The sequence below is a fragment of the Scomber japonicus genome, chromosome 8 (genome assembly GCF_027409825.1).
Source record: "Scomber japonicus isolate fScoJap1 chromosome 8, fScoJap1.pri, whole genome shotgun sequence".
NCBI classification, from domain to species: domain Eukaryota; kingdom Metazoa; phylum Chordata; class Actinopteri; order Scombriformes; family Scombridae; genus Scomber; species Scomber japonicus.
Genome location: NC_070585.1, coordinates 12428105 through 12453930, shown reverse-complemented (window position 1 = coordinate 12453930; position 25826 = coordinate 12428105). Strand labels below are relative to the sequence as shown.

Below are 25826 nucleotides of genomic sequence, written 5' to 3'. Positions count from 1 at the left end.
GTTTCTATTTTTCATTGCAACTGCCAGACAGGCTCATGTAAAATAGTAAATCAAACCGAACGGCAACATGCATAATCGACACTACTGCGTAAACTTACAGAACTAACGACTCTACAGAACACATCACGGTTGTACCATCGCCTCTCACTCTGCCCCGCACTGTGTATCCTAAGCTTGCACGCCATGTGATTTGGAGATGTAAAGTGGTGTGATGGTAGACGTATGGTCTGACTATAGGCTTGTGATTCAGCTTTACTCGTCGTGGGTGGGGAAGTCCTCTGATCATTGTGGCTGTTGTTTAATATATACTTAGAAAATGCCTCTGCTGCATAGGTTCGGCTTTTATTTGAGATGGAGTCAGAATAGAAACCTTGAAATCCATACATTTCCTCAGGGCTCATTGTAACCATTCATACCACACTTTGCAGTTAGTATTAAAGTTATACATTTATATAAAGAGTCTTGAACAAAAAAAAAAAAGATTACACATATTTCACTATTGATTCTGAGGCTGGTAGATAGGGTGTTTTTGGAGTTTGTATATATTATTCAACTGGTGATGTTTCAGCTTACAATTGGGGAAAGCGTGCCACAAGGTCCAAGGTTATTTGGATGTGTGTTGATGCTCCGTACTAATAGTTCCTGGTGTCCTCTTGAAAATGGTGATGTCACCTCACATCGGTGAGGCTAATTTGTTCAGCAAGCACTGCACCAGCATAACTCACACTGACAATGCAACATATAACTCAGTTTAAAGACAAACATTTTTATCTCGGTTTCATTTGGAATGGATTAAAGTACATGTTTTGTGCGAGATTTCATTGAATTTCCTCCGTTTTTCTTTCTTTGGTTGACAATCATTCATCGCTTCTTTGAGTGTTCCTTCAGATAGACTGCTAGCGCTCTGTACTTCTGTCGTATTAATTTTGTTGAATGTTTGCGTTTCCTGCTCTTGTGTGTTATGCAACTTTTATTGTAAATATTTATCCTCTAACATGTTTCATATACTTGCATCTGAAATTAAAATAAAAATTTATACTCCAAGTCAGTTTTGGAGGCTTGCAATGGCATTTGGTGGTGGACTGCTCCTATACTTAATTCACTATGGGTTTCACCTGATGTCTCTATAGCTGCTCACTCCTTTTATTACCACTTGGTGGTGCTATTGCTGTATTATCCATACTTGAACAAAAAAGCCATGAAATCTGTTAGATCTCAAGTTATGAGGTTTTAATTTAGATGACTTTCAAAATAGGAAGCTATTTTTTCCTACATGCATTATTCACTAATATTTGATCATGTCAGAGGAACAGCACTGATGGGATTCAACGCTGCAACCCTCCTACAGAGGTCTGTGAGGTAAGAATCTTTTTTTTTCCTCATCCCACTTCGGTAAATCACTCAACCTCTCCTGAGCTATGCAGTTATATTAAGCCCTAGTTTATATAATGTTGTAAATGCGAAGGTTTGGGCATTGTGAGTCAGTCACAGCTCATAACTATTCAGATAATACGACCCTGCATAAAAGAAATCCCTTATTTACATTCTTTTGTAAAATGTTTTTACTTACATATACCCCTAAAGGCACACATTTGATGGTTTCCATAGGCGTGCTTGTTTTGTTAAGCAAACAGGGATCCTCCTATTTTTCCATCTCAGCTGACCTCCCACCTCTGCTGTCTGTAATGCAGAAGGTGGTATGTGAGGGCTGGCTGGGGTTGAGCAGGGAGAGGCGGAGATAAGGATCCAAGGCTAAACCTCTAAAAGCCACATTAGTCCCAAAAGCCTCTGCCGCTCTGTTGTTCATTCTGTCATAAAGCTCCTGTCCTTGGGTTTTATTGGCACGCTCTGTGGAGATTTTAAGCCCCCTCAAAGCAGGCCATCGTCTGAGCCCTGGGGTGAATGCCATCAGCTCCACCTCTAATATTTTAACAAGTGATTTCTGGGCAGTTTCATTCAGAAAACAGAAGAGAAAAGCCTTTTTAGAGCAGTTTGCACCAAAAAAAAAAAGAAAGAAAAGGCAACCACCAACCAAACAACTTTTACACCACGTCATAACTGTTTATTATGAATCCAGAACAATCATATATAGTTATACTGTACAGTTTTAATTCCAGTAAATAGACAAGAGTCACAGTATGTTGAAAGGTCGATTGAGAGCTGGCTTTTGAATGTTCGTATATTTATAATAAACAATACAGAAAAAACAATTTCACCTATGTCATGCATTTGATGTTACTGTATGGGAAAGTGCACCACATCGCACCAATAAGCAGAGCAGTCACATTCATCTACTATCACTTTCATAGCATTCAAAAGGTGTGGAAGTGTGCCCATTTAAGACAACAGTGTGCTTGGGACACAGAGACAAAAAGGCAAATCAAGTCAAAAATTACAATTATGTACAAAATATATTGATCTCATTTGACAGGACCCAGAAACTTAGTGACAGAGATAAATCCAACATATCCAGTTTCTTAAAAGTAGCTGTCTTGATGGCAAACAAATAGCCTAAGTAACTTGGCACCAGAGAGCTCTAATCCTCAATACTTAACCCAGAGATGCAGTTTACCTCACAGAGTCCAGGTGAACTCTGAATCCACAGGTGCTGAGAAGATACAGGGTTGCACAAAATCCCTTTAAATCCTTCAGTTACTGTCAAGGCTTTACAACAGTCCAAAAAGTAACTACCAAATTATCACAACTGGTAATAATCAGCTTATGAATGTGTTCATTTACAGGTTGACATCTGGACAGAAATCTTAAGCAGGACAGTCTGGGTTCTTGGTTGGAGTTTGACCATGTTTTATACAGAAATGATACAACTCTTTTCCATGGATAGATGCTACACAGGCATAAGATTTCTGTGCAGTATCAGTGTAGGAGGTTATTGGTCCAGTCTTTGCAGGAGAAGGGCAAATCAACATAGGTGCATGGGCAGAGAAAAGTGAACAGACAGGAAGCTACGGAGGCCTGGTGCTGCCAGGAAAAGAAGAGATAAAAAATAAAAAATACCCCAAGAGTCAAAATTTAGAGACAAAACTATGAAATAAGTCAAATGTTTGAGTAAAATTATTGGTAATGACGAGGTAACTTTTTACCAATATCTCACAACCTTTACTTAGTGAGAATATTTTGACGACATAACTGATTATTTTGACAAATCAACATTTTCATATAGAACCTAAAATGTGGTGAAACTTTTTAAAAATATATTATCTCATAATTTTGACTTATTATTTCATAATTTTGCCTAATGAGTCCTTCTTTTTTCTTTTCCTGGCAGACGTGGTCAGGCAAAAACAGTTTACATTGCAAATGAGTCTGACACATTCAAATTTCAGATGATTCAATCCTCTCTATCCATGGCAGACCAGAGGAAGGTCTGTCCTCTTGTTGTTCCCCTCCTCTTTCACTCCTCAGCTCTGGCACTTCTCTTTCTAATGTCCCATTCCTGCTCCCTCCTCCTCCTCCTCCTCCTGCTCCTCCTCCTGCTCCTGCTCCTGCTCCTCCTCCTCCTCCTTGTCCTCCTGCTACTCGCTCTCTGCTTGCCCTCAGCTGGTGCAGTTCCCTCTCCAGCAATTCATTGCGGTGGTACATCTCTAAGTAGCTGGCCTGCAGCTCCTTCTGGTAGTGGATGACCTTGTCCTTTTCTGTCTGCCATGTCTGCCTCTCTTCCTCAAAAGCCATGGCCTGGGCCTCGCTCTGGCGTCGCTCCAACAGTAGCTCTGCACGCAGACGCTCCTCTGTAGGTCCCCCGCACCCTCCTGTAACCAAAAGGTTCACATAACTTCAACTACAGTCCAGCACAGCCATGGGGGGAATATAATCAAATGCATTGGCTGCACAGAGAGCTCTGCTCCTGGCCTGGTTACTCAAATAACCTTGCGTTGGGTCCAAGTTGTTGTTCATTACTCAAAATAACCCAAACAAGCTCTTGCTGTGATGATAAGAAACCCAGTTCATTTAAGATGCCTAACTTGATATTTAACAGACATCTGTGGCATATAAATACCTGCCCCTCCCCCCCGAATACTTGTTATGCCTTTCCAACAATGTTTTCAAAGTGACTGGTAAGTTAGATCTAGCTGGTTTTATTTAATAAGAGAAGTCCTTTAAGAGATGCTATTGGCTAAATGCTGTGTCTATGTATATGGTGCCTCAGGATGACCAGCGTGAGGTTAACCACGAAATCATGTAATTCAAACATTGCCAGTGACACATGTGAACACATGACTGAGAGACTGAAACAGATCAAACTACCTGTCGCCCCAGCTGGAGCACTCTCTTCAGCTCCTTTTCCATCTTCATGGGCAGTCTGAGAGGGGCATCTGCGACGCTGCGTCCCCTGCAGGGCAAGCTTTAGTGCGTCTATCTGGCTCTCCCGGTTACGCAGGTCTGTGCGGGTCTCCCTGAGCTGCGTCTTTAGCTGGAAGATCTCACTCAACTTCTGTGTCACCTCTGCCTGGGAGTCCCTGAGCTGCTGCTTTAGCAAAGAGATCTCCCCTGACTTCTGGCAAACCTGAGAGAAGGAGTAATGGGATCAGAAAGGACAGGAGCAGGAAAAACATACATTTATGATCATTTTAACAGGACAAATAATGATAATATTCACTGATCTCCACTGTTCCCAGTAATTACAGAAGTAAGTGCTGTCATAAATAGCCTCCAAAGACCTAACCTCCCACTGCGTCTCCTCCAGGGTTGGACTGGTTCGCTTCACCATGGCTCCAGCCTCCTGGCTTTTTTCCCTTTTCAGAGTGTCGAGCTCCTCTTGCAGTCGAGTCTTCTCCTGCTGAGCTTTGTACAGCTGCAACTGCAGCGTGCGCTGGGAACGCTGGGCATGCTGGGAAACCTGACGGAGCTTGGCGGCATAGAGGCGCTTCAGCTCCTCCACCTCCTTCTCCCACAGACGCTGTTTGCCCTCAAACACCTGCATGCGGAGAGCAGATGGAGGTAAATCTTTGAACAGATTGATGTATAGAGTGATAGTGAAGAACAGACAAATATAATCAGATTCACCTGAGCGATTGCGCCCTCGCTCTCATCCAGGTTTCTCCTCATCTGTTTCAGCTCCTGTTCTTTCTCCACCAGGCGCTCCTCCAGATCGCGCACCTGCAAACGACAACAGCATGAATGAGTTATCAATCTGTAAATCATATTCCTGCTCATTCTCCCATCCATCCATCTGCCTTGCACTTACCACTTCCTCAACAGACAGGGAGAGTGTCCATTCATAAGGAGGTGGAGCCTCCCCACTATATGGAGCCAGACGACTAAGGGTCGCCATGCTCCGACACGCCATCTCCCCTATGGCCACACCCCCTGACCCAACAGCCTTCTGGCCCAGAGAGGTGCGGTCCAGGGAGCCGATGGTGTTGATGTGGCCCATAGATGCGCTGGAGGAAAGAAAGAAACCACAGAGACCATAAAAATCTCTTTTGTTATCACTTCCCACACAGTCATTAAGATAAAAAACTCAATTATAGCACTCAATTTGATTGTAAAGTACTAACAGAACCAAGACAATGATGCTGCAGCAGACCTGATGTGAGCCAGGTGTGGGCGGAAGGGGGGCCGGTATGGCGGCAGACTGCTCATGGAGTTATGGCCCGAGTCTGACAGATTATCATCCTCCTGGCTCAACCCACGTACTGCCTACACAGTAAGTAAGTAAGTAAGTAATGTTATTCATTAATTGTGGCTAAATTAAATGACAAATAATACTTGTATTGATTTTGTATTTAAACCCTGTGATGTGCACCTGGATCCTTGTTTGGCCTGTGCCTTTTAAACATTCAGTTTAAAAGATATTCTGATACCAAAAGCACAAATATCTGAGCTTGGTCTTGACTTAATGGGGACTGGGTCCAAGCTAAACGTTATGTGTTAGGATACCTTGTTAGCACTGGATGTTGGTCCTCCATGACGCGAGGGTGAGGAAGATGAAGAGGAGGTGGATACAGCTTTAGGGACATGGGCGTAGGCTCTGTGCAGCCCATTGGAAAGGCCGTGATCCATATCCTCCGACTTGGAAGACGGATACAAGTTCTGCATGGAGCTGAAGTTTTTGGGGGTGACCGGCTTAAAGGCAGAAGACCTGAAACGAGCCTGGAGAAAGAAAACAAAGTTCAGGTATTTAGATGATGTGAGCTATGTAACATAAATCACAAGGTTTCTATTAAATCAATACCGTTACACCCTCTGTGTTCCTAGTGATCAATTCAAACCAAAAAAAAAAAAAGGTAAGATTTGATTGCTCCAATAAATTCAGAACACAGCAAGTGACAGATTATCAATGTATGCTGGTAGACTGCAGGAGATTTAAGGTTGATTTAACAGATTATGGGGTTGTTGTTTCACGCTCCCGGAGACGTATATGTTATACCGATCAAATTAGTGTTGGTGTCATCAGAATAAGAAACCAAGTGTAATTTAGCTTGTCCCTATTTATTATTACATTATTACAACACTTACCTTTTCATACTTGCCCCCACTTGGTAGTGAGTTCTTTGTCAAATCAACTTCGGTGCCGTCTTTATGGTAGACCTTGGCGTACACGTCCTCCTCTCGTCCGCTGATGGAGGCGAGGCCGGAGATAATGTCCTTCTTACTGTCACTGCTGTGGCTTGCTTTAGGCTCTTTTCTGTTTGGGAACACGGTAGGTCAGCTGAGGTCATGTCCGTGTGAATGTTCTATGACAGCGTCTGCTTCTAACGCAGCAGCACCCACCTGGTGATGTTGAGGTAGTTGAGTAGCTCTCTCTGGGTGAAGCCTTTCTTAAGGAGGCCGTTGGACTGTTTGGGTCTCACCTGGGGAACAGCACGGTTCAATTTAGTGGGAGATACGTCTGGTCTCTCTACCAGACTGCCAACGCTTCCCATGCCGCAACGGGAGGAGAGGGGCGGATTTGGGAAAGGGTGGCGGAAGTTTTTGTTGGGGCCACGGGTCAGAGGAAGAGTCTGGACTGAGGTTGCCATTGGTTACGGGGCTCGGTGGGGAGATAAGGTGCTCTGTAAAAAGGAGAAAAAGAAAGTGAGCATACAGGGAAGGTGCGGCGAGTAGTTAATGTAATCATCATTTATCAAATGTTTTGTTTGTTCCCTTTTATGCACCAATCTGTTTTCTATGCCAGGCACTGGTGTGTTCACTGTGGGCTCTCACACAATCAGCTTTTCACTCCCTTGCTGATAAAACTCCTTTTGCCCCTTTTACAACCCTGAGTGGATGTTGGCCTCTGGAGAGAGAGCGAGAGCTGAAAGACGTTTCATCAGCTGTGTTTCTCTGTTCAGACAGCTGTCTCAAGAGTACAGCTAGAACAACTGAGCTCCACATGCCATCACAGCATAGCACCTCACTACAAAACAAACACACAAATTGTCCTTTGTGCCAATCTATTATAGAGGAAAGATAAATGTAAAATAACAAATACTAGACCGATTTGAAATGTTTGAAAATATTTTATAATGCAGTTGTTAAAGAATCAGTAGCACGTGTTCGCTTGTCCCAACAGCAAATCAAAAGACTGCGGGATCATGTGAAACATGGACTCTGTGGTACTCTGTAAGGGGAAAGGTTTATTCTGAGGCAGGGCCACATATGTCACATCACAAGCCTGTTGCATAACTCGGATTCAACTAACAGCAGGGATCAAAGGAAAAAAAAAAGGACAGAAGTGCTTTAGTAAACAATACACATTATGGACAATTTAATCAAGTCCTATGGCCTACGGCTTATTTTGTTTGCCAATTTCCTGCGTCTCATGAAAATCATGAGCATCCAATGTACCAATCATGCACTGTGCCTTCATGTGTCTAGCATGGCCTGAATCCATACTGAACAGATGTGATGGCTGTCTGGGTCATATTGGGTTTTCTTTTCAGCCACAGCAGAAAAAATAAAGCAGCGATACAACGATGAACAACGTGTTCAACAATTTGTTTAGGTTTTTTTTTAACTGAACCAGTTGCCAAGTTATCCAAACACCTACCTAAGAGGCATGATTGTTTTGCCATCTCAAGTTGGAACCTCTTCAGGCTCGAGTTTGACTATCTTCCCTCCACACACTCCCCACCACCATCGGTTTTCAAATCACCCACATGTGCCCTTCTTTCCTTCTTTTCAGACAACCTCATTAAGGATCACTATTGATTTCACCCTTTTGACCCTCTCTCTTTCCATGCATAAACACCCCCAGCAGCCATAAAACATTCCCGACACCATAAAACACACAAATACGTTGCAGTCTTTCCGACTATAAACACGACCGGAGGGAAGCAAATTCTTTTTCTCTGCTCAGCTTCTGTGGCAGCTATGGCACAGGTAGAGTTTAAAGGGCCAAACCAGGCCTTTTTCTATTTCTTTCACTCGTTAACTACTAATCTTGAATACTTAACATTTCTGCTAACCATTTTTCAAAGCACACCACAAATCTTAATATTAATTTCATTACTTGCAGGCAATTATTAGTTTCCATTCATTTATTTTATCATGAAAATAAACCCAAGAGGCTTAAAAGTGGCTTCACATAGATAATCCATCACAGAGAACATTTCCTTATACAATAGATGTTATTGTTGTTGTGTAATGCATTTGTGAGACGGGACTGTTATGGAAACTCTTCTTCCCTTGTGCGTTCAAGGACATCTGACATCTGATATTAGAGATATGGCTGCCAATAACAACTCTACTGGAAAAGGCATTTTCTCCGAATATCTGAGTCCTGGAACATGACCCATGAACTAACATGAGAAGGATAATACAATATTATATGTATTGCAACACAGAAACTGGAGTATCTTTATAAATGTTAGTTCTCATATTCCCTGCTTGCATTTGCATCAATATGCATCAAATCAAATGTATCAGTACAAAGAATGGATTATATATCTCATGCAAGTGTAATGACTCGAGTTGATTTTGATTGCCTAAAAAGTAGAAAATCAAACATTGGAAACTTTTTTTTTCCAATGAAGTCTACAGAAGAATGTGCACAATTTGTAGGATGAAACATGCAAAAACCCCAATTTGGAGGATGCTCACGAATGCTTTGGCAGACAGGTGCATATCTGCATGGGGGGGGATCAACCCTACGCTCAACTAATGACTGGGCCATCCTGCTGCCTGGCTGTCAATTCCCACCACAGTCAGTACACATTCATGACACGCATGCTACCTTAAAGCAATTTCACACTCGCTGCTGTCACACACAACTATCCCGTGTATGAGCACTGACACCCATAGTCACACTCTGGCATATCCTCTTGCTTCTCATACAATGCACATTTATCAAGAGCTTTGCACCGCTGGCCCCGACAGTTATAACAATTATGCAAATGGTTAAAATAGGCAGTGAGAGCTTTGCAGTGGCAGCTTCAGCCCACTCCACTCAGGGCTCTCAGCCAGGCCGAGATCAAAGCAGCCCAAGCTGCTCATGTTTATATTCATGAGGTACTGTTTCCCCCAATGTAAAACTTTCCACTAAAGCATCCGGCTCCTAATAAGCCAATATAATAGAGGCTGAACTCAAGTGGAGATCCCTGTGAGTGGAAGAAACCTGATAATCAATTATTATGAATATAATAAACTATAATGTGACATTGTGAGCAAGTGTAAATCTTGGTGCTATCCAACTGAGAACTCTGACTGTATCCGAGGTCAGAGTGCAACTTAGTCACGATAGATATAAGTCGGTGCAGGTCGTGGGGAATGTGTGTACATGTCTGACACCATATGAATAAATTATGAGCATGCCAAACCTAATGGCCACTGGCCAAGGTCTGACACAGTATTTTTAGGTACAGTATATTACCCCGTTTAGGTCTTGTATCTGCCAAAGACATGAGAGTCCAATCGATGCTTGACGGGAAGCTGAGGTTGGGGTGAGGGCGGGTGAGGCAAGGCGATTGCTTTTGGGTAGAGAAGAGGGTAAAAATCCTTTTAGTCTGCAACTACAAATCTTTAAGGACTGAAGAAATCTTGCATCCAGTTGTTTTCCATAATTGCCTTCTAGTTTATGGGCCTGAGTAAACCAGGAGACACAGCAAGATTTACAACCCGGGGCCCCCACTAGCCAAGGGGCCCTGAAACGCAACACACCTCCTTAAATCACACACATACACACACACACACACACACACACACACACACACACACACACACACACGGATCAAAGCAGTGCTTCCTGCCAGCCTTGAACAGTTATGGTCTAATTGAAAAGTGCTCTGCTCTTGATTTATGCTTCTTTCAAAGCAGTGATGAGTTTTTCCAAAAGTCGTTAACTTTGATCAAACATGAACATTTTTAGCATCAGTTTCACAAAGTGCTGTGTATCTATAAGTGAGCCTCTTTATCCTTCTGATACACCTTTACCTGCATCTGCTGGGCTAGAAACATAATGGACATACATTCATGAACTGAAAGATGTAACATTGTTTAGTTAAGATGCCTCTGACACCTTGCTTAACAAACTGTTTTTGTAATGAGTCATTTCATTAAGTATTTGAATATATGCATTTACTATTGTCTGTCTCCTCTGTGTCTTGCCTCTTGTGATCTAGAGCAGTATATTCTAAAGAGGAAAGATGTGAACATGTTGCAGAGAGGTGTTGGGCTCCCCTGAAGGCTTCCAGTGAGACTTTACAATGAAGGTTTTGGCTTTTTTTGTGTCTTCTCAGGATGATGCCCTAACTCATCTAGAAAACCACACAACTGCCACTTAACAACAATCACAAAGAAAACAAAACATACTGCAAGTTGAGAGTTTCAAGGACACGTTCTCCTAAAATATTGTAATCAGGTCTCCTGTGGGGAAAACAAAGCTTTCAATGAAACACTTGAGCGTGAATAGAGGGGACATTTCAAACCCTCAGAGACACAAGGGTCACCACTGGGACAAAGACAGAGGAGAGACGGACGGGGAAGCCAAATTCCAAACATGCTTCACAGAACACAAGCTCGGGCTCGTCAGCTTCTGATGCACAAAATGCTCACTCCCACGGGCGCTCACTCACACTTTGTGTGTGCAGGTCATTCATCGCAGCCCCGAAAAAAGCATATGCACACAGCTCGCAGCTCCAGATCCTCTGCCCTCTTCCCTCAGAGCTCTCTCTCCCAGCTCCATGATCAAAGTTTGTTTACGTTTGTGGGGTAACTTTGCAGGTTACATCTAAAACTCCCACACAGCGCACACTCTGTTATGTTATATAAGCTCTATCAAAGCTGTGCCCGCTAGTTTTCACAGCTGCTAGTTGTGTAAAACACTATCGAGTGATCGCTAAATACATCACTCGCCTTACTTCATCTAGTCCACAGAGAAATAAGTGCAGTAATATTTTTAACAGTGAAAGCAACCCTTTTTATGACTCTAACAACACACTTAGCATGCTAAAACACAAGCTCCTGCCACAAAACGGGCTAATAGAGCAGGAAAAGACAAGAACAAGACTAGTGCACTCTGTTGGGCTATATTAGCGGTGTTTAAGCTAAATGCTTACAAAAATAATATGCTAAAATCTTGATAATAAGGAAATTATATTGTTGTTTATCATATTTACGGCCTTTACCTGATAGGTCACTCAAAACCACACATGTGAACCTCACGGTGGTTCTGTCAGAAGATCAACAAAACTAATAGCATACATGTCTACAACATTTATATTAGAAAATATATAATACTGGTTTACACCTGTGGGTTCCAACCCTACAACTCATTGATTCTTTTTAGACTTTCACTCAGCCAATCTTCATTGAGAGACCTCTAAAGAAGAGCAGAACTCCAGAGCGAGGCTTCATTTCTCTGCCTTTTACTTGTCTGTATGAGCTAAGTAAACCGTAAACCGTCAGATGAACTTGTTAGAGAAACTGAAAAAGGTACATGGTGAGGGGAGAAAGATGGCAGGTAAGTTGGGTTTCCCTTTACACTTTCACTCACATTAACCTTTGTTAGATACACCATGTTTAATTGTTGGTTCCTCCTGTGTAATAATTATATTTTTGGAGAAGTTTGGTTAGGTTTACTTTGGCACAACCTCATTAACCCATTCATCATTGTATCCCTAAATATGTTTGGCTGCGAGGGTCCACCATCTTGGGCAGCTAGATATGGTCTATGATATGGACACACCACATTGACCAGTTCTATATGAAAGATGCCCTGAGATAACTTCTGTTGTGATTTGGCCTTATATAAATAAAACTGACTTGACTGTATATATAGAGCAGTGTTTCACGCCAGCGAGTTACCGCTCAGCTCATACACTTTGCCCAACATAGTGATGACTTCACAGATTTATAAAATAGCTTTCCTCGGCATTAAAGTTTTACAAATATAAAACCTCCATGGATCAAAAATATTGTCAGCAGTTTTACAGATGTCTCTTTTACAGTAGTGATCAATGGGGAAAATGCTTTTTGAGCCACAGGGGTATTTTTCACTGCAATACTACGAGTGACCACTGGGGAAAATTTACTTGACGACACCATATCCAGCTCTTATAATACATTCATGGTCTGTTAACTTGCTGCCAAAGATTAAAACCATTCAAGAATGAGCAGGTACAAATTTTGCAAGCAGGAAAGCAATGATAGTAGTTGTGCGCTCGGGATTAACAGTTACTCACTCCTTTGGATACTACATGCCCTCAATGATGGTTTTCTACAATATAGCTTGTGTGTGAATGCTGTGTAAGCATTTGCAAAAATAATATGCATGCACACCTGTTTGAGTTGTGCGTGGCTTCTCTACATCCGCATATGTGAATCTCACTGGTGCTCATAGGTTTTTGGCACAGATATACCATCATACAAGAGAAGTGATGTGTTTTACATTTCCTGCAGCAGCTATGATCTTGAAAATGAACAGATGAAAAAAACTAATAGGTATCTTTATCCATGCTGTTTATCTGCCCAGTGACCTGAGGACAGTGCACATACAATGCAGGTGCCCTGTGATGAAGGTAGCACCATAAAAGCTTTAAATAAATGCTGGTTCTCCCTCTTAGGCCAATCCGTAGAACTTTTCATTAAAAAACAAAGAGGGACGACATGAATTATAATTTTATTTAATAATGGATGGGGACCTGCTTCTAAAACTGAGAGCACAAAATGAAATCCATGTAAAGCCAAGTGTGACTTTGGTCTCATATGAGTGTTTCGACTGTCTAAATTTGTCAGCGGCAACAGCAGGGTGAGCTGTGCCAGAGGCCGAGAAGGAAGGAATCAACCTACATGTGAAGCGAAGCAGTGCTCTGCTCTACGACTATTACATGCTAATGTGTAATGAGTGTGTGTGAGAGTGTCTCTGGCTGTGGGGAATGACAGCAGAAGAGTGCTCGACAGCAGCCTCTAGTTGTTAGCAGGTTATTAATTATGGATGAGAGACAATCACACAGACAGACTTCGTTCCTCTCCAGAAGACCCCGAGGCCATTCAGAGGAGCCAAGACGCTGAAAAGCAGGGTCATGAAACGTTTGCGTGTCATGTGTTATCCTACATCTGTGACAGCTACTGTTTAGCAGACATGGAAATTTGGTCAGAGCCACCTGAGGCTAAACTTTTTAGTAGTGATTCTTGTCTTCTGTTTTCTGAATGAGAGAGCAGACAGAACTGTGCATAAAAGGTCTATTTTCATTTCATGACACTGAAGATGAGAAGTGCCCATAATTCACTGGTGGTCAGAGGCGGAGCACTAAAGCTGAAGGGCCAGTGTTCGGTCTCACACTGTCTCCATTGATGACGACTGCTTAAGTCTTTACAGAGGTCAACAGGTCATATTTGGTAATAGCTGTAGATACAAGCTGCTATTGAGAACACACAGTCAAGAGCTGACATTTTATTACATGGTCTGACAAGGAGGAACAGCTGAATTTTGGGGAACACTGGGCCAGCTTATATACCATACTATACAAGTCTATATACTCTGTCTAGACTCATTACTATGGATAAAATATAGCTTAATTATTTTTGTTTCTACTGTGTGATGCCTTTTTGAAGCAATACCAATTTCTACAACTTTTTCCAACCAATAGTCATATATATGAAGAGTCTTCCATACATAAGTAAGATTTTGACAAATATAAGTATTATTTATTCCCTTATGGATTGAGGAAATTCTTCTACTTCTTTCTTAAATTAAATAAAACTCTCAATTGTTTTGAAGATAAGCTAAAAATGACCTTTTTGCAAAGACTGGACTGTATGGGTTTTTTTTAGCTCATAAAAAGTTGACAAGTGACCAATTCCCAATTTCTTGTTATGACAGATAAAACATAAAATAACAAAGTTTCAATTGAGTCTGTTAAAAGATATACCCTTCCTCGCATGCCATGCCTGTCATCCATCTCATTATCTTTTGACATTTTAGTCGTTTAATGGATTTGAGCTGGCTCCTTCTTCAAATGTCTTTCCATGCCGAGTAGATAGATGAGACTTTGAAATTTAAAATGCTATCGAACCCTCATTAATAATTTCCACCACAGCCGTTCTAATCACTGACCCAGAAGTGAAAACCTTGAAACATGACTAAAACTTGAAACTTTAAGAACATTTAATTTGCTGAAAAATACACAGTGAAAAAGGCTACCTCAAAGAATCTGCAAGTAGAGCAGCTTTAATTTTTATAAGCCCTACAGCTCTGTTTAGAAGTCTCACAGTCCTGATCATTACTGCCTGGCTTTGCCCTGAACTCTCTGCGCTAAATCAGCTTTCAAGACTTCCTCTGAGGCAGACCAGCTGAGGTGGGTTTCCTCACTTTGCATCTGTTAGCTTATTGATGGCGGTCTGCACAGTGTGTCTTGGCCTCAATTGCCTCTGCTGACTGTATAGTATTGTATTTCTGCGCTGAATTCAATTACTGGCTGCAACTACAGTAGTGATGTGGGGGTTATCTGGGGTTACTGGTTGCACTGGTGTTCCATTGAACCTTATTGATCTGTATCTAACTGATGTTATGTAAGGCTGTTTGAGAGCAAGAAGATGTCACCCGAGGGAGAGTGTACTGAGAGGACCACGTCTTACCTCTGCATGTTTTATTAGAGGGATTTATGGGGAAGTTTTGGTTGTTTTCCAACAGTGATTCAGTGCAGAAAATCAGTTTTGTTAAGATATGAAGTATTCAATTTTCTGGTGTGAGAAGGATTGATAGTATATTATAATCTGACTTTGCTTTGATTAGGACTAAATGAAGATCTGTGTTGAACCCTCTGTGAGGTTACAAGTTCAGGCTCTATGGATGTGTGTGTGTGAAAAACAGAGATTAGTACCAGCAGTATAAGGATAAGTACTTCAGTGTTGTTTCAAGTGGCGTCAGCTTGCCTGTCAGTCATTACACACACACACACACACACACACACACACACACACACACACACACACTAATCGCCTGAGTGGTAAATACAACACACCAAACCTAACCAAATATACCTGATATAGTGTACTATGTTAAATACAATACAAATGTCACAATATCATTCAAAAGTACATTGGGTTCCTTCACTAAAAAAGAACTTCTAATTTTAGATCCAACCACTATCCAAGGCAACAACTGCATGTCTCACACTGTCCATCTGTTTAACAGTCACAAGAGATAGTCAGTCTTGCATGAGTAATCTCAGTTATCTATTTATTATTGAATTATTACTGCATGAACTTAAAAAACTGTCTAAACAATTAGTCACTGCATCACTGCATCACATATTCTCAACATGGAGGTATGATGCATCTTAAATATGTTATATCAAATATTTAAATAATTAAATATTAAAAGCCAGAAATTATGTCTAGGACTGCTTTAGTGTAACTTAGTCCAGTCTTGAAAGAATGACACCTTTTGGCACTATAAATACAGTGCCAGGCATGATGGGAAATGTTTCGTTTTAGATCATCCAGATTTTATCCATATCATCTATTTGTCCAATCCCACCTGCCCCTTTTCTAATTTCATCAAGGAAGTCAGCTACTGTAAAACACCATGCAGAAATATTTTATCACATAACTATGTTGGAATGCAATGTGAGAAAGCAAACAACACAAAGGCTATTTATTTCACCTGATCCTGAGTCCAGTGCAAGTTCTCTGTTTGGTTTCTGTGCACCTTGTTACAAAGCAGGGCTCAAACAGTGTTTGCCAACTGCTGCTATCAGCCGCTCACTGCAGAGCTGAAGTTCAGAGAGAAGAATGTAAAGAGAGAGAGCGATGTGAAGAAACAAACGCACATTCCTTACATTTCTCACTGGGTAATTATTAATGTGCCTTCACATAACCCATACAGCACTGATAAGAGTGAAGTGGAGGCCCTCGTTCCTACACTACAGGCTCTCCAGTGTTTTGGGTCATTTTTAAATGATAGTGTCTATTATCCAAAGCAACTTAGTTCCTATGAGAACCATGTTGGTAATATCAGACTCTTAATGACTGATCATTTTACCACATAATCATAGAGAGGAATTCATATAGTGTTAAATTGGGCTGATAAAGACAAAAGAGAAAGCTAGCTCCTTATTAAATTCATTACAGAGACAGTAGGGGGGATGTGAGCAGCTTTCTCTTTTCGCTCTGTAGCTTCTTTATTTCCTGGAGCGGTTCACGTAGGAGTCACTGTTCTGTGATTACAGTGATAGAAATCAAGTGGTTCCCACATCGACCCACACCTGAACCTTTCCACTTAACAGCTGCGGCGAGTGCACATGCGTCCACACACCCTTAACTAGTCGGGCCACACACACAGCAAATTTAAAATAGGAAAATGTGCAGACTGCAGATGCACACACAGATATGGATTGACACACAGTATGGCTGCTTTGAATGTTAATGCTAAACAAGTGCAGATAAAAAGCTTTACCGATCACATCCTGGGAAACTTCTCTCTGATCTCATATGATCTCTAACACCTGGAGCCCTGCGAGTCAGGTAGTAAACATTGATGCTGACACATGCTGATGCCAAGTCAGTGGATCAGCATGTTTTCATCCTGTGGAGTTTCTCTGTAAACAGAGCAAGTGTTTGTTGTCTGCCCGAGGTGAGAAACAGCACAGTGGGAACAACCGAAAATGAGCTTGTTCAGCCATCTTGGGGTCAAAACATCCCCGTGCAGAGTTTACAATGGCAACAGTGAAATGTCAACATGAGAAGCATTTCACCTTTTGCTGCTGAGACATTTTGCCCTAAGTGCACAGTGAAAGTGGAGACTACACAACTCTTAAAATGCAATCGGTAGCAGCATACGAACAAAGTCAGCCTAATGAAATCTTGTTACTGAGCTTGGGTACAACAGAAAGCCATGAATAGCCCTCAGGGGAATTCCAGGGACACAAGTAGACCATCAGACAAGCGATCATAACAGTTTTTTTTAAAAACCCAGAAAAAGAATGCATGTAATGGAAAGAGGGTTTATTGAAGAAATCACGATGCACAGCTCAGCAAAAAAGCTAATATTGTTATTTACTCACCATGTGGCACTGTTTTAGGACATTCAATAATTAACAGTTAATTAGCATATTTTTTCCTTTCTGGAAGTGAATGGGGAGGCTGCTGCTCAGCATGACGTCATCTGCCCAGGAGAAAAGACTTAGTTAAAAAGTTAGCTAATTCCAATTCAGCTCCACTGCAAACAAGCATTCCCTGTGGGCTAACTAATTAACAATCAGACTGCTTTCCTCTTCTCTCTGCAGCTTAAGCTGTTTTTTGACAGTGCTGCCTTAAACCTCAGTATGCCCTGTAATCACACTGAGCTCACTGGCATGTAAATAAGTCAAAGGAGCAATTCTCTGGACTGTATAAAACATACACAAACAGGTTGGGTGAGTTTTTCCTTTGATTTGAAGCCCAGTATCACAAAGAAGGGAGATTAGACACTTTCAGTATCATAAGACTGACTTTTCAAAGCAAATAGAAAGCCAAGCTATCTGATGACATTAAGTCAACAGAGATACAGAGATAACCTTCCACAGAATATAAAGATATGTTTAAATATAGCCTGATGGTAAAATGAATAGTTTTTTACCTGTTTGTCCACCTGAAACTTCACTTCTCTGCTCCTGATGCCATGCTCACTCTGTTCACTCGTTCTATCTCATGCTCGCGCTACTGATTATCACGCCACATGACTTCCTGTTTCTCAGTCTGTGATGGCAGCAGGGAGGTGTGGATGGGAGGGAGTTGCCTGGTCCTGGTCCACTGACATGCAGGCCACCACAGGATGACTTTGCATTGATCTAAATAGAAGACTAAGCTCATCTTAAGAGGTGCATGAGGGCAGTTTGAATGGAGACTGGAGGTTTACCTGTGTTTTATAGAGGAAACTGGTAGCTATCACAAAGTTGACCACAACAACAGTTTTAAGCCAAACACAACACCCCTGAGAGAGGTACTTTCCTGTTCACCCTACACCCTCCTCACCTGCTCATCTCTTTGTGCACTTTAAGTCCTTTCAGAGGCCAGTGTGGTTGGACTTGTTCTCCCTGTTCCAGAGACAAAAGCCCTTAATATGAACCAGCTTTGAGGTGGTCAATCCATATCCAACATTGACACACGAGAACCAGCTTCACTGGACACATAGCAACAGCACAATGCATCTTGTTTACCCTCGGATAATAAGGCAATAATAAAGGATCTGACTTGAGTTAACAGACAGACAGCAGGAGCACAAAGAAAGAGGGATAAGAGTAGGAAAAAATAAGACGGCACAGATGAGGAAGAAGTGGAAAATGAGAGCATGTGGGGGCTGTCTCAGCATGGACTGTCTGGACAATAGTCTGAGTGTAAGTCTCCCTTCCTGAGGCTGGGCTACTGGACGAGTTCTGCAGCGTATCACATTACATAAGTCAAACTGGAGATGCTCGCATCTGAGGAGGGAGAAAAGAGAGGACATTGTTCACTGCTTTCTAACCAGGAGAGAGCGACTACTTCCGGCTTTCCTCGCCATGTGATGATGTGGGCTGAAGGTGGTATCTGAACTTCTTGAAGCTGGCACCAATAGGAGGGCATACAGGAATCTCAGTTAATAAAGCACCTTGCCAACCAGAGATGCACTATGCAGCGATTGGCAAGCTATTAAAGACATTCCAGAGCAAGAATGTGATGTTTTGTGGCGCCCTTTGGCCTTGCCAGCTACCATTTAAAAAAATCAGCTGAAAAATGAAAAGTAGGGATAACCCCATCAAAGGTAGCCAGCCAGTTCTAACACTTGAGCAGGTGCCGCTGCACTGTTGTCATTACCTCTGGGCCCCACAGGCATATCCAGTCTCAGATTCCGCAGATTCTCAGTTGTAAGACTCCTAGCTGGCCGACAGAACAGCTCCAACAAGAAAAGCTCTGGGAACCTGGAAAAGTGGTGAGGGTGGTATGTGTATGTGCATTGATGGAAAAATGGCAGCGCGGGGAGGATGGGGGTAAGTGGGTGGGAATGACGTGTTTCGTGAGACAGACAGAATAGCGAGGGTGTGAGTGGAGATCCGCAGATACTGTACAAGGCAAGAACAACAGAAAAGGAACGAGTCAGGGCCTGCTTACAGATACTGTACCTGTCTGACCAGTCAACTAGACGAGAAGACAAACCCAAGCTAGACTCATTTCCTCTACCTAAGCTCCTCTGGACAACAACATTACAGGAAGCAGCAATGGGAGGCACGCTAGCTGTCTGGTTCATGAGAAATAACAAACACCCACCTGAGCTTGTTCATTTCTGTCAGTTTAGCGTTCGCTCTCTGAGAAAAACATGATGTGACATTTTAAAACTCTGTCAATAAGGATTTAGTTAGCTGGATGTTCACAGAGACAAAGTTCACACGAAAAAAATAACAACTAAGATTGATAATTAGAGATAAATTCATTTGTTAATGGAATGATTTGACATTTTTGGAAATACAATTATTCACTTCCTTGCCAAGAGTAAGACAATAACATTGATACTACATGTGTTATTATTGCAAATAAAAGTTAGAGCTTGTTGTAAATGTAAATGTAAATGTACTTTATTTATACAGTCCTTTACAAGCTAAGTTTAGCACATATATTGGAAATAGTTAGTCTTGCTCTGTCCGGTGTTAGCCTAATTTAGCCTAATTTGTTGGTGTTAGCCTAATTTATTCACCTACACACACCTTTAAAGTTCTCTAATCTACATGTTAAAATATCTTTGTTCTTGTCTGGAAGGATTTTCTGACCTTAGGATAGAGTCAGGCTAACTGTTTCCGCTTGTTTCCAGTCTTTGTGCTAGGCTAAGCTAACCACATGCTGGTGGTAGCTATAGGCCTATATTTATCACACAGATGCGAGAGTGGTATTCATCTTCTCATCTAATTCTTGATGAATAAGTGTATTTTCCAAAAAATATTCCTTTGAAAAACTAATTACGACCTGTTAAAAGATAAGAATTACAGTCCGAAGGAGTCTGAACCATTATTTGTCTACCTGTGTGACCTAAGTGAGAGATAAGCTGGCCAAGTAAAGATAACTGTATGTAACCTTTAAATCCACCGTATTGATTTTATGTGAAAGAACAGGACGTGACAGCAAACTGAAATACTGTTGGGTAGAACAGAGCAGCCTGGACGACCGCTACTTGTTCACGCAGATATAAATAAACAACAATGCCTACTCACAGAAGAGGGCTCCGACTCATGGCCTTTTGTTCCGCAACGCTACAACTCTTCAGACTAAATAAATGAGACAGGGGCCAAGTACCCTGCATACACACACACAATTCATCTCAACACACACTCACACAAACATTGCTGCTGGTATCTGTAGAAGGCAAGCGGTCCACACAGGGAGATAAGGCTGATCAATAAAAACCCAAGAAAACGATAAGTTGGAACACACCACAGCTGATTCACAGAGGGGAAAAGTCTACGCTCATTAACAAAAACAATCCCAGGTTGAGATGCTGTGGCTATTTCCATCTGTCCTCTGATTTGGTGACATTTAGAGACAAAGAGTATGGGGTCAGTCCACCCTCCTACATTCACAGACCTTTCCCCTCTGAAGGTCATGAGATCCCGCCTGTCCCATGAGGATAAAACTATTGTTCAGTAATCAGGAGGCAGGTCAAGCACCAACTAACCCAGGAAATATGGGCACAGTAGACTTTACTAAGCTCAAATATTTAATATCTTCCAGATCTGGTTAATCTGTCAGCAGAATACATTTGGATTGATAGAATTAAGCATGTGGGCCAACAAGCTTGCTCCTCATTATAGGAAATCCACCCATGCATATTCACACTTACACTTTAACTGTTATAAATTATCAATCTGTTATGTTTAGTCTGTGCAAGTTTAAGTCTTTTGAAAAGTTAGTTATGTAATCTAAAACTGAACATAATCATTAAAGTATTCAGCTAATGTCAATATACTTGTGATAGACATGTAATGAATATGACTTACAGCAATGAGATGGTTTGTTAGAGATGGAAAGCAATATTGCATTTAAAGTGTATGGGAGGAACTGAAACCTCCTAGGAGGAGACGATGACTAATGACAAGAACAAGCTGTATAACCAACATTATATAAAGTTAATGTGGTGAACAAGTTAGCAAATAGTTGCATATGTACACTGGACACAAGCAACATTAGCTTTCGTTTCTTGCTACCTGGCATGGTTCTGTAGTTGCTAAATGATTTGACTATGTTGACTAGTCACAGGTAATGAAGTTGCTTATCAGAGCTGTGAAACCAAAACAATGAGTTGAAATATGCTACAACGCTTCATAAAGTTAATGGAAAGGGCACAGTCTAGTGACACAGTCACAGTGGGTTCGACACCATAAGATACTCCTTTCACATTACGCATAGTCATCTTATCCACTGTCAATATAAAACTATTGAGCAATGCAGGTTTACTGTGTCTCAAAGATCATTTAGGCAAGTTGTAAGAAGTTTCAGAATGATCACTTACCCTGAAATTCAAGATACTACATGCCTGTTATTGTGTTTTGTTTTCTTCTATTGTAGCTTTACATTTGTCAAGAGGAAATGGCAGGAATGGCAACACACTTATAAAGCTCAACCTTTAGCTATTAGGAAACACCTGTCACTCGGGGATAATGATTAACCTGGGCGTGTAGGAAAATAACAAGCTTCTAAGGGTGTAAGACCTGCAACTTGAACCACATGGAATTTGTGTATTATAAATCAAGGATAAACTGAGACTGATCAAATTTGAGTTGCTGTTAAACCCACACAAAAGTCTGTGTGGACTGGTTCATGTAGTTTAACAACTGATGATTTTGCGCAGAGTTACACAGGATTTATATGCAGGTGGTTATGTACAGACAAACAAACTTTATTCTAATGTATTAAAAAACTAACAAATTAACATTAACTGTGATAGCTTTGAGTTGGGATATCTAAAGTCTTATATCCAACAGTGGCAGAATCCAGGCAGGGAAAGCTAAACTCAAGGCCAGGTCCCACAGAGATTTTCTTAACCCAGCCAGAATTTAATCGCAGCGACAGACGGCCAAGAGAGCGGATCAGGCGAGCCACAGGCAGAGGGATGACCAAGGAGTGAAAGCTTTAAGTGTCAGTTGACGACACTTTCTCCACAGAGCAATCAGGCATGGTAGAGTCTATGAGATGAGTGCAGACAGGAGGGAGAGAAGAGGGTGAGAGGATAAGCCCGAGATTAGGAGCATAGACTGAGACGATGTGGAGAAAGGGGAGGAAAAGCTGAGGAGTTGAGGAGGGGAGAAAGACCAAACCCAGTGAGTGGAAGAACGGCTGATTAGTGTTTGATTAGCTGGCTGGCCTGAGGGGAAATCTCTACTAACCAACACAATGCCATTACAACTGTGCTGCTACACCATCTGCTAGACTGCGGTATGCATGACTGACCTGCCGTGCACTTACACGCTGCACAACAAGAAACTAACAGCATGCTGCTCTGTAGTTCATAGTGATGTTGGATTTATTGGGCTCTGAAAGAGAAAAATATTGAATTGCACATTTAGTGAAACTAAACTAAATCACACTGTGAGAGGTGTAAGGTAGAAAACGACTGTTTCGTGATAAAGGATCTCATGAGTTTGTATCGATGACTCTTAAAATCTGGCAACACAGAGCAAATGGTCAGCAGACATCTAATGGTCAGCACCATTAGTGTTTCATCAGCTGCCGTTGCTTTATGGAGACACACACACCCATACACACACACACACACACACACACACACAGGGGAGTGTCAATCCCTTGGGAACTCAAACAGCTGAATGAAGACATCGCATCAGCTGTCTGGCTGATTCTGCTGAAAGAAGAGCAGCAAAGATACGGGTTGTGCTAATAGGATGGATAGTCAAAAATTACTCCAAAAGCCTTTAGCTTTGCTGTACTGACCAAATCTAACATGATGACACTTTTGAATAACACACCGTTCTGAGAAGATAACAACACTATAATTCTGCAAGTAACTTTTTTTTATTGGGTATTCTTCCTACATTGACAGAGCACAGAAAAAAGCAAATTCATTCCACATTTGAGAAGCTGTAATCAGTATGTTATGGTATCATTACTTCAATTACCATAATAATTCATGAATTTCACAAATTTACAGTTAATTTTCTGTTAAACCACAAAATAATTACTGGATCCGCCCATCTTAGAAAACATTAACAAATGAGACAATTTTAGAAATGATCAATCTTGGTAATATGACAACATAGGTCAAAAATCTACAACTGGTGTTTCACTTAATGTCGATGCACTCAGGAATGGTCTGTGCAGCAAAATCACAACCACATTTTCTCACAGAACACTCAAAGTGTCTAGACAAGCAGATAGTTCCTTTAACCGAGTCAAATGAAAATGTTACATTGTTTTGAGCACAGAAATTAAACTCTATTGTATTGGAGTGGGAGCAGAAGTTTCAGTCACTAGTAACTCAAAACCTGCAGATATGAAGTGACATCTTTCTGCATGGATAGACACCCCTGAGGTAGATGAGAATATATGAGAATTATTTTGTGTTTTATTTGTTTTCACAGTTGATGATAAAATGCTGACTGCAAAATCTTGACTCTCTTCCCAACACTCAGTCACCCCACATAGTGTCATACAAAAGTGGGTTGGATGAGATGAAGAGATGCATTTTTGTGTGGTGACTTTAACCCCAAACAGTACTTAAATTGTCTCAATGATTGCCAGTGATCAGTCATGCACAATCACACCAGCAGACACAGCAGTACATAACCCTGAATCGTCCGATAACTCATTCCTAAATTATAGGAATGGTTACCACGTAGTCTCCAACAGCTCACACATCTATTACAGCATGTCTCTATTGTCAGATATGCTCCTTCACTTGCGTCAGCATGCACCCATAACTTCCTGAAGCTCTTCATGAGTCCTCAGGTCAGAGGTCACCTGTGGCCTCTGGTCTCCACGACGACAGCCTGGCAGTCCCCAAGACTGAGCTGGAGTCTCCCCCTCACCCTCCACCCACACACGCATACACACACACAGCTTTTGTCCCCAAACTCCTGTGCATCAAAAGAGAGCCTGGAGTGTGAGCTTCAACCCAAACATTTACAGCCCTGCAGGACAAACACTTCAATACACTGGAAGTGCATGGGACCACCATAGCTGCAAAATGACAGAAGATAAATGACAAAACATGCACTGTGGATCCATCAGACTTCTCTCTCTCTCACTCACTCACTCACTCGCACACACACACACACACACACACACACACACACACACAGTAAAACCCTTGCAAATGCCAGTGCAACAGCCAACAGAGAATCAAATTGTGAGGATTAACCCTGATTTGAGCACATAAAGTATGTGGTCCAGTTAAGAGCAACGCTGTGTCATTAGTTCAACGGCTTTAATCTGCACAGCCAAGCTTATTATCAAGTTTATTTCATTCAGGTCTACTCTGCAGAAGGTTTTGAACATACCATCATCATAAACCACAACACTACATGCACTACACAGATTCCGGCTGCGTCGCAGCGTGCAATGGGAATCAGGGATCAGGGAAAGATTAGAAAAAATTGGCGCTCACCATATTCTGCATGCAGGACATCTCTTGGTCAGCACTGATACTCTGTTGCAGTTTTGTCTCTCGCCGGTTATATAATGAAACAAATGCCGTTTACGTGGCTCCGCAGGATATTTTCCAGGACTTGGTGCGGAGCAGACAGTGATCTGCCTGCTGGCGGCGTGGAGCGGAGCGGAGCGCAGACTGTCTGTTTTCCCTCTCGGAGGTTTGAACAGCAGAGAGCAGAGTGAGGGAGAGGATATTTAAGAGGCAGGGAAACATGTGCCTGTCCCCTGGTAGACGGACTGACACACTTTATATTGTGAAGAGAGACAGCACCATCTAGCGACCAGAACAGCGGCTGCGCAACTTGATCAGGAGTACCCAGACGCAGATGGCAAAGATCCATTTTTAATTGATTGATTTTTAATCGATTTACTTTTATTGATTTACTTTTACACTTAACAACTGTGAAAAGCAGGTAACTGATTGGTTCCTAATTAATCTTTTAAAAGGGGTCACTGGCTCAGTGCTAGACAAGACGGGAACTGTAGTTTTTAACAATTTTTTGTCAACATAAAATATAATGGCTGTGTTAGTTGTAATGAATGAATATGTCACACATCAACATGCAACAGATTAATTAATGTTTTTAATTTTCCAAGTGTTATTTCTTAGATCGATTTCAGTCCTCCATGCACGCAAAAGACACAGAAGTCCTCCAGGTCCTGTGCTTGGACCAATGCTATTCACCTTATATGTGCTTCCTCTAAGTAATGTTATGAAGAAATACTCACAGAATATAATCTCTTGAACCCAATCAGTAAACTAAACTCCAAGCATCCCTGAA

At 41.7% G+C, this 25826-nt stretch overlaps 1 protein-coding gene across 3 annotated transcripts; it reads right to left on the bottom strand.

Moving 5' to 3' along the window:
• Positions 1 to 2051: 2051 nt before the first annotated feature.
• On the bottom strand, positions 2052 to 25193 carry n4bp3 (NEDD4 binding protein 3). Of its 3 annotated transcripts, none has more exons than XM_053323501.1 (10): positions 25001 to 25193; positions 6733 to 7013; positions 6478 to 6646; positions 5899 to 6111; positions 5546 to 5658; positions 5204 to 5399; positions 5023 to 5115; positions 4682 to 4933; positions 4264 to 4522; positions 2052 to 3767 (listed from the first exon to the last, which is right to left on the bottom strand). In XM_053323501.1, the coding sequence occupies exons 2-10, from the start codon at positions 6978 to 6980 to the stop codon at positions 3334 to 3336; spliced, it is 1977 nt and encodes a 658-aa protein (XP_053179476.1). In that variant the 5' UTR covers positions 6981 to 7013; positions 25001 to 25193; the 3' UTR covers positions 2052 to 3333. The 3 variants fall into 3 exon arrangements, with proteins under 3 accessions (XP_053179476.1, XP_053179478.1, XP_053179477.1); XM_053323503.1 differs by lacking the exon at positions 25001 to 25193 and adding an exon at positions 21893 to 21987; XM_053323502.1 differs by lacking the exon at positions 25001 to 25193 and adding an exon at positions 17999 to 18044.
• Positions 25194 to 25826: the final 633 nt, after the last annotated feature.

Excerpts from the sequence above, each read along its gene's own strand:
- n4bp3 (XM_053323501.1), bottom strand. The coding sequence starts at position 6,980 with ATGGCAACCTCAGTCCAGACTCTTCCTCTGACCCGTGGCCCCAACAAA. Across the intron at positions 5,116-5,203 it reads CCCTGTCTGTTGAGGAAGTG|GTGCGCGATCTGGAGGAGCG; the intron begins GTAAGTGCAAGG and ends TGTCGTTTGCAG. Across the intron at positions 4,934-5,022 it reads GCGAGGGCGCAATCGCTCAG|GTGTTTGAGGGCAAACAGCG; the intron begins GTGAATCTGATT and ends CTCCGCATGCAG.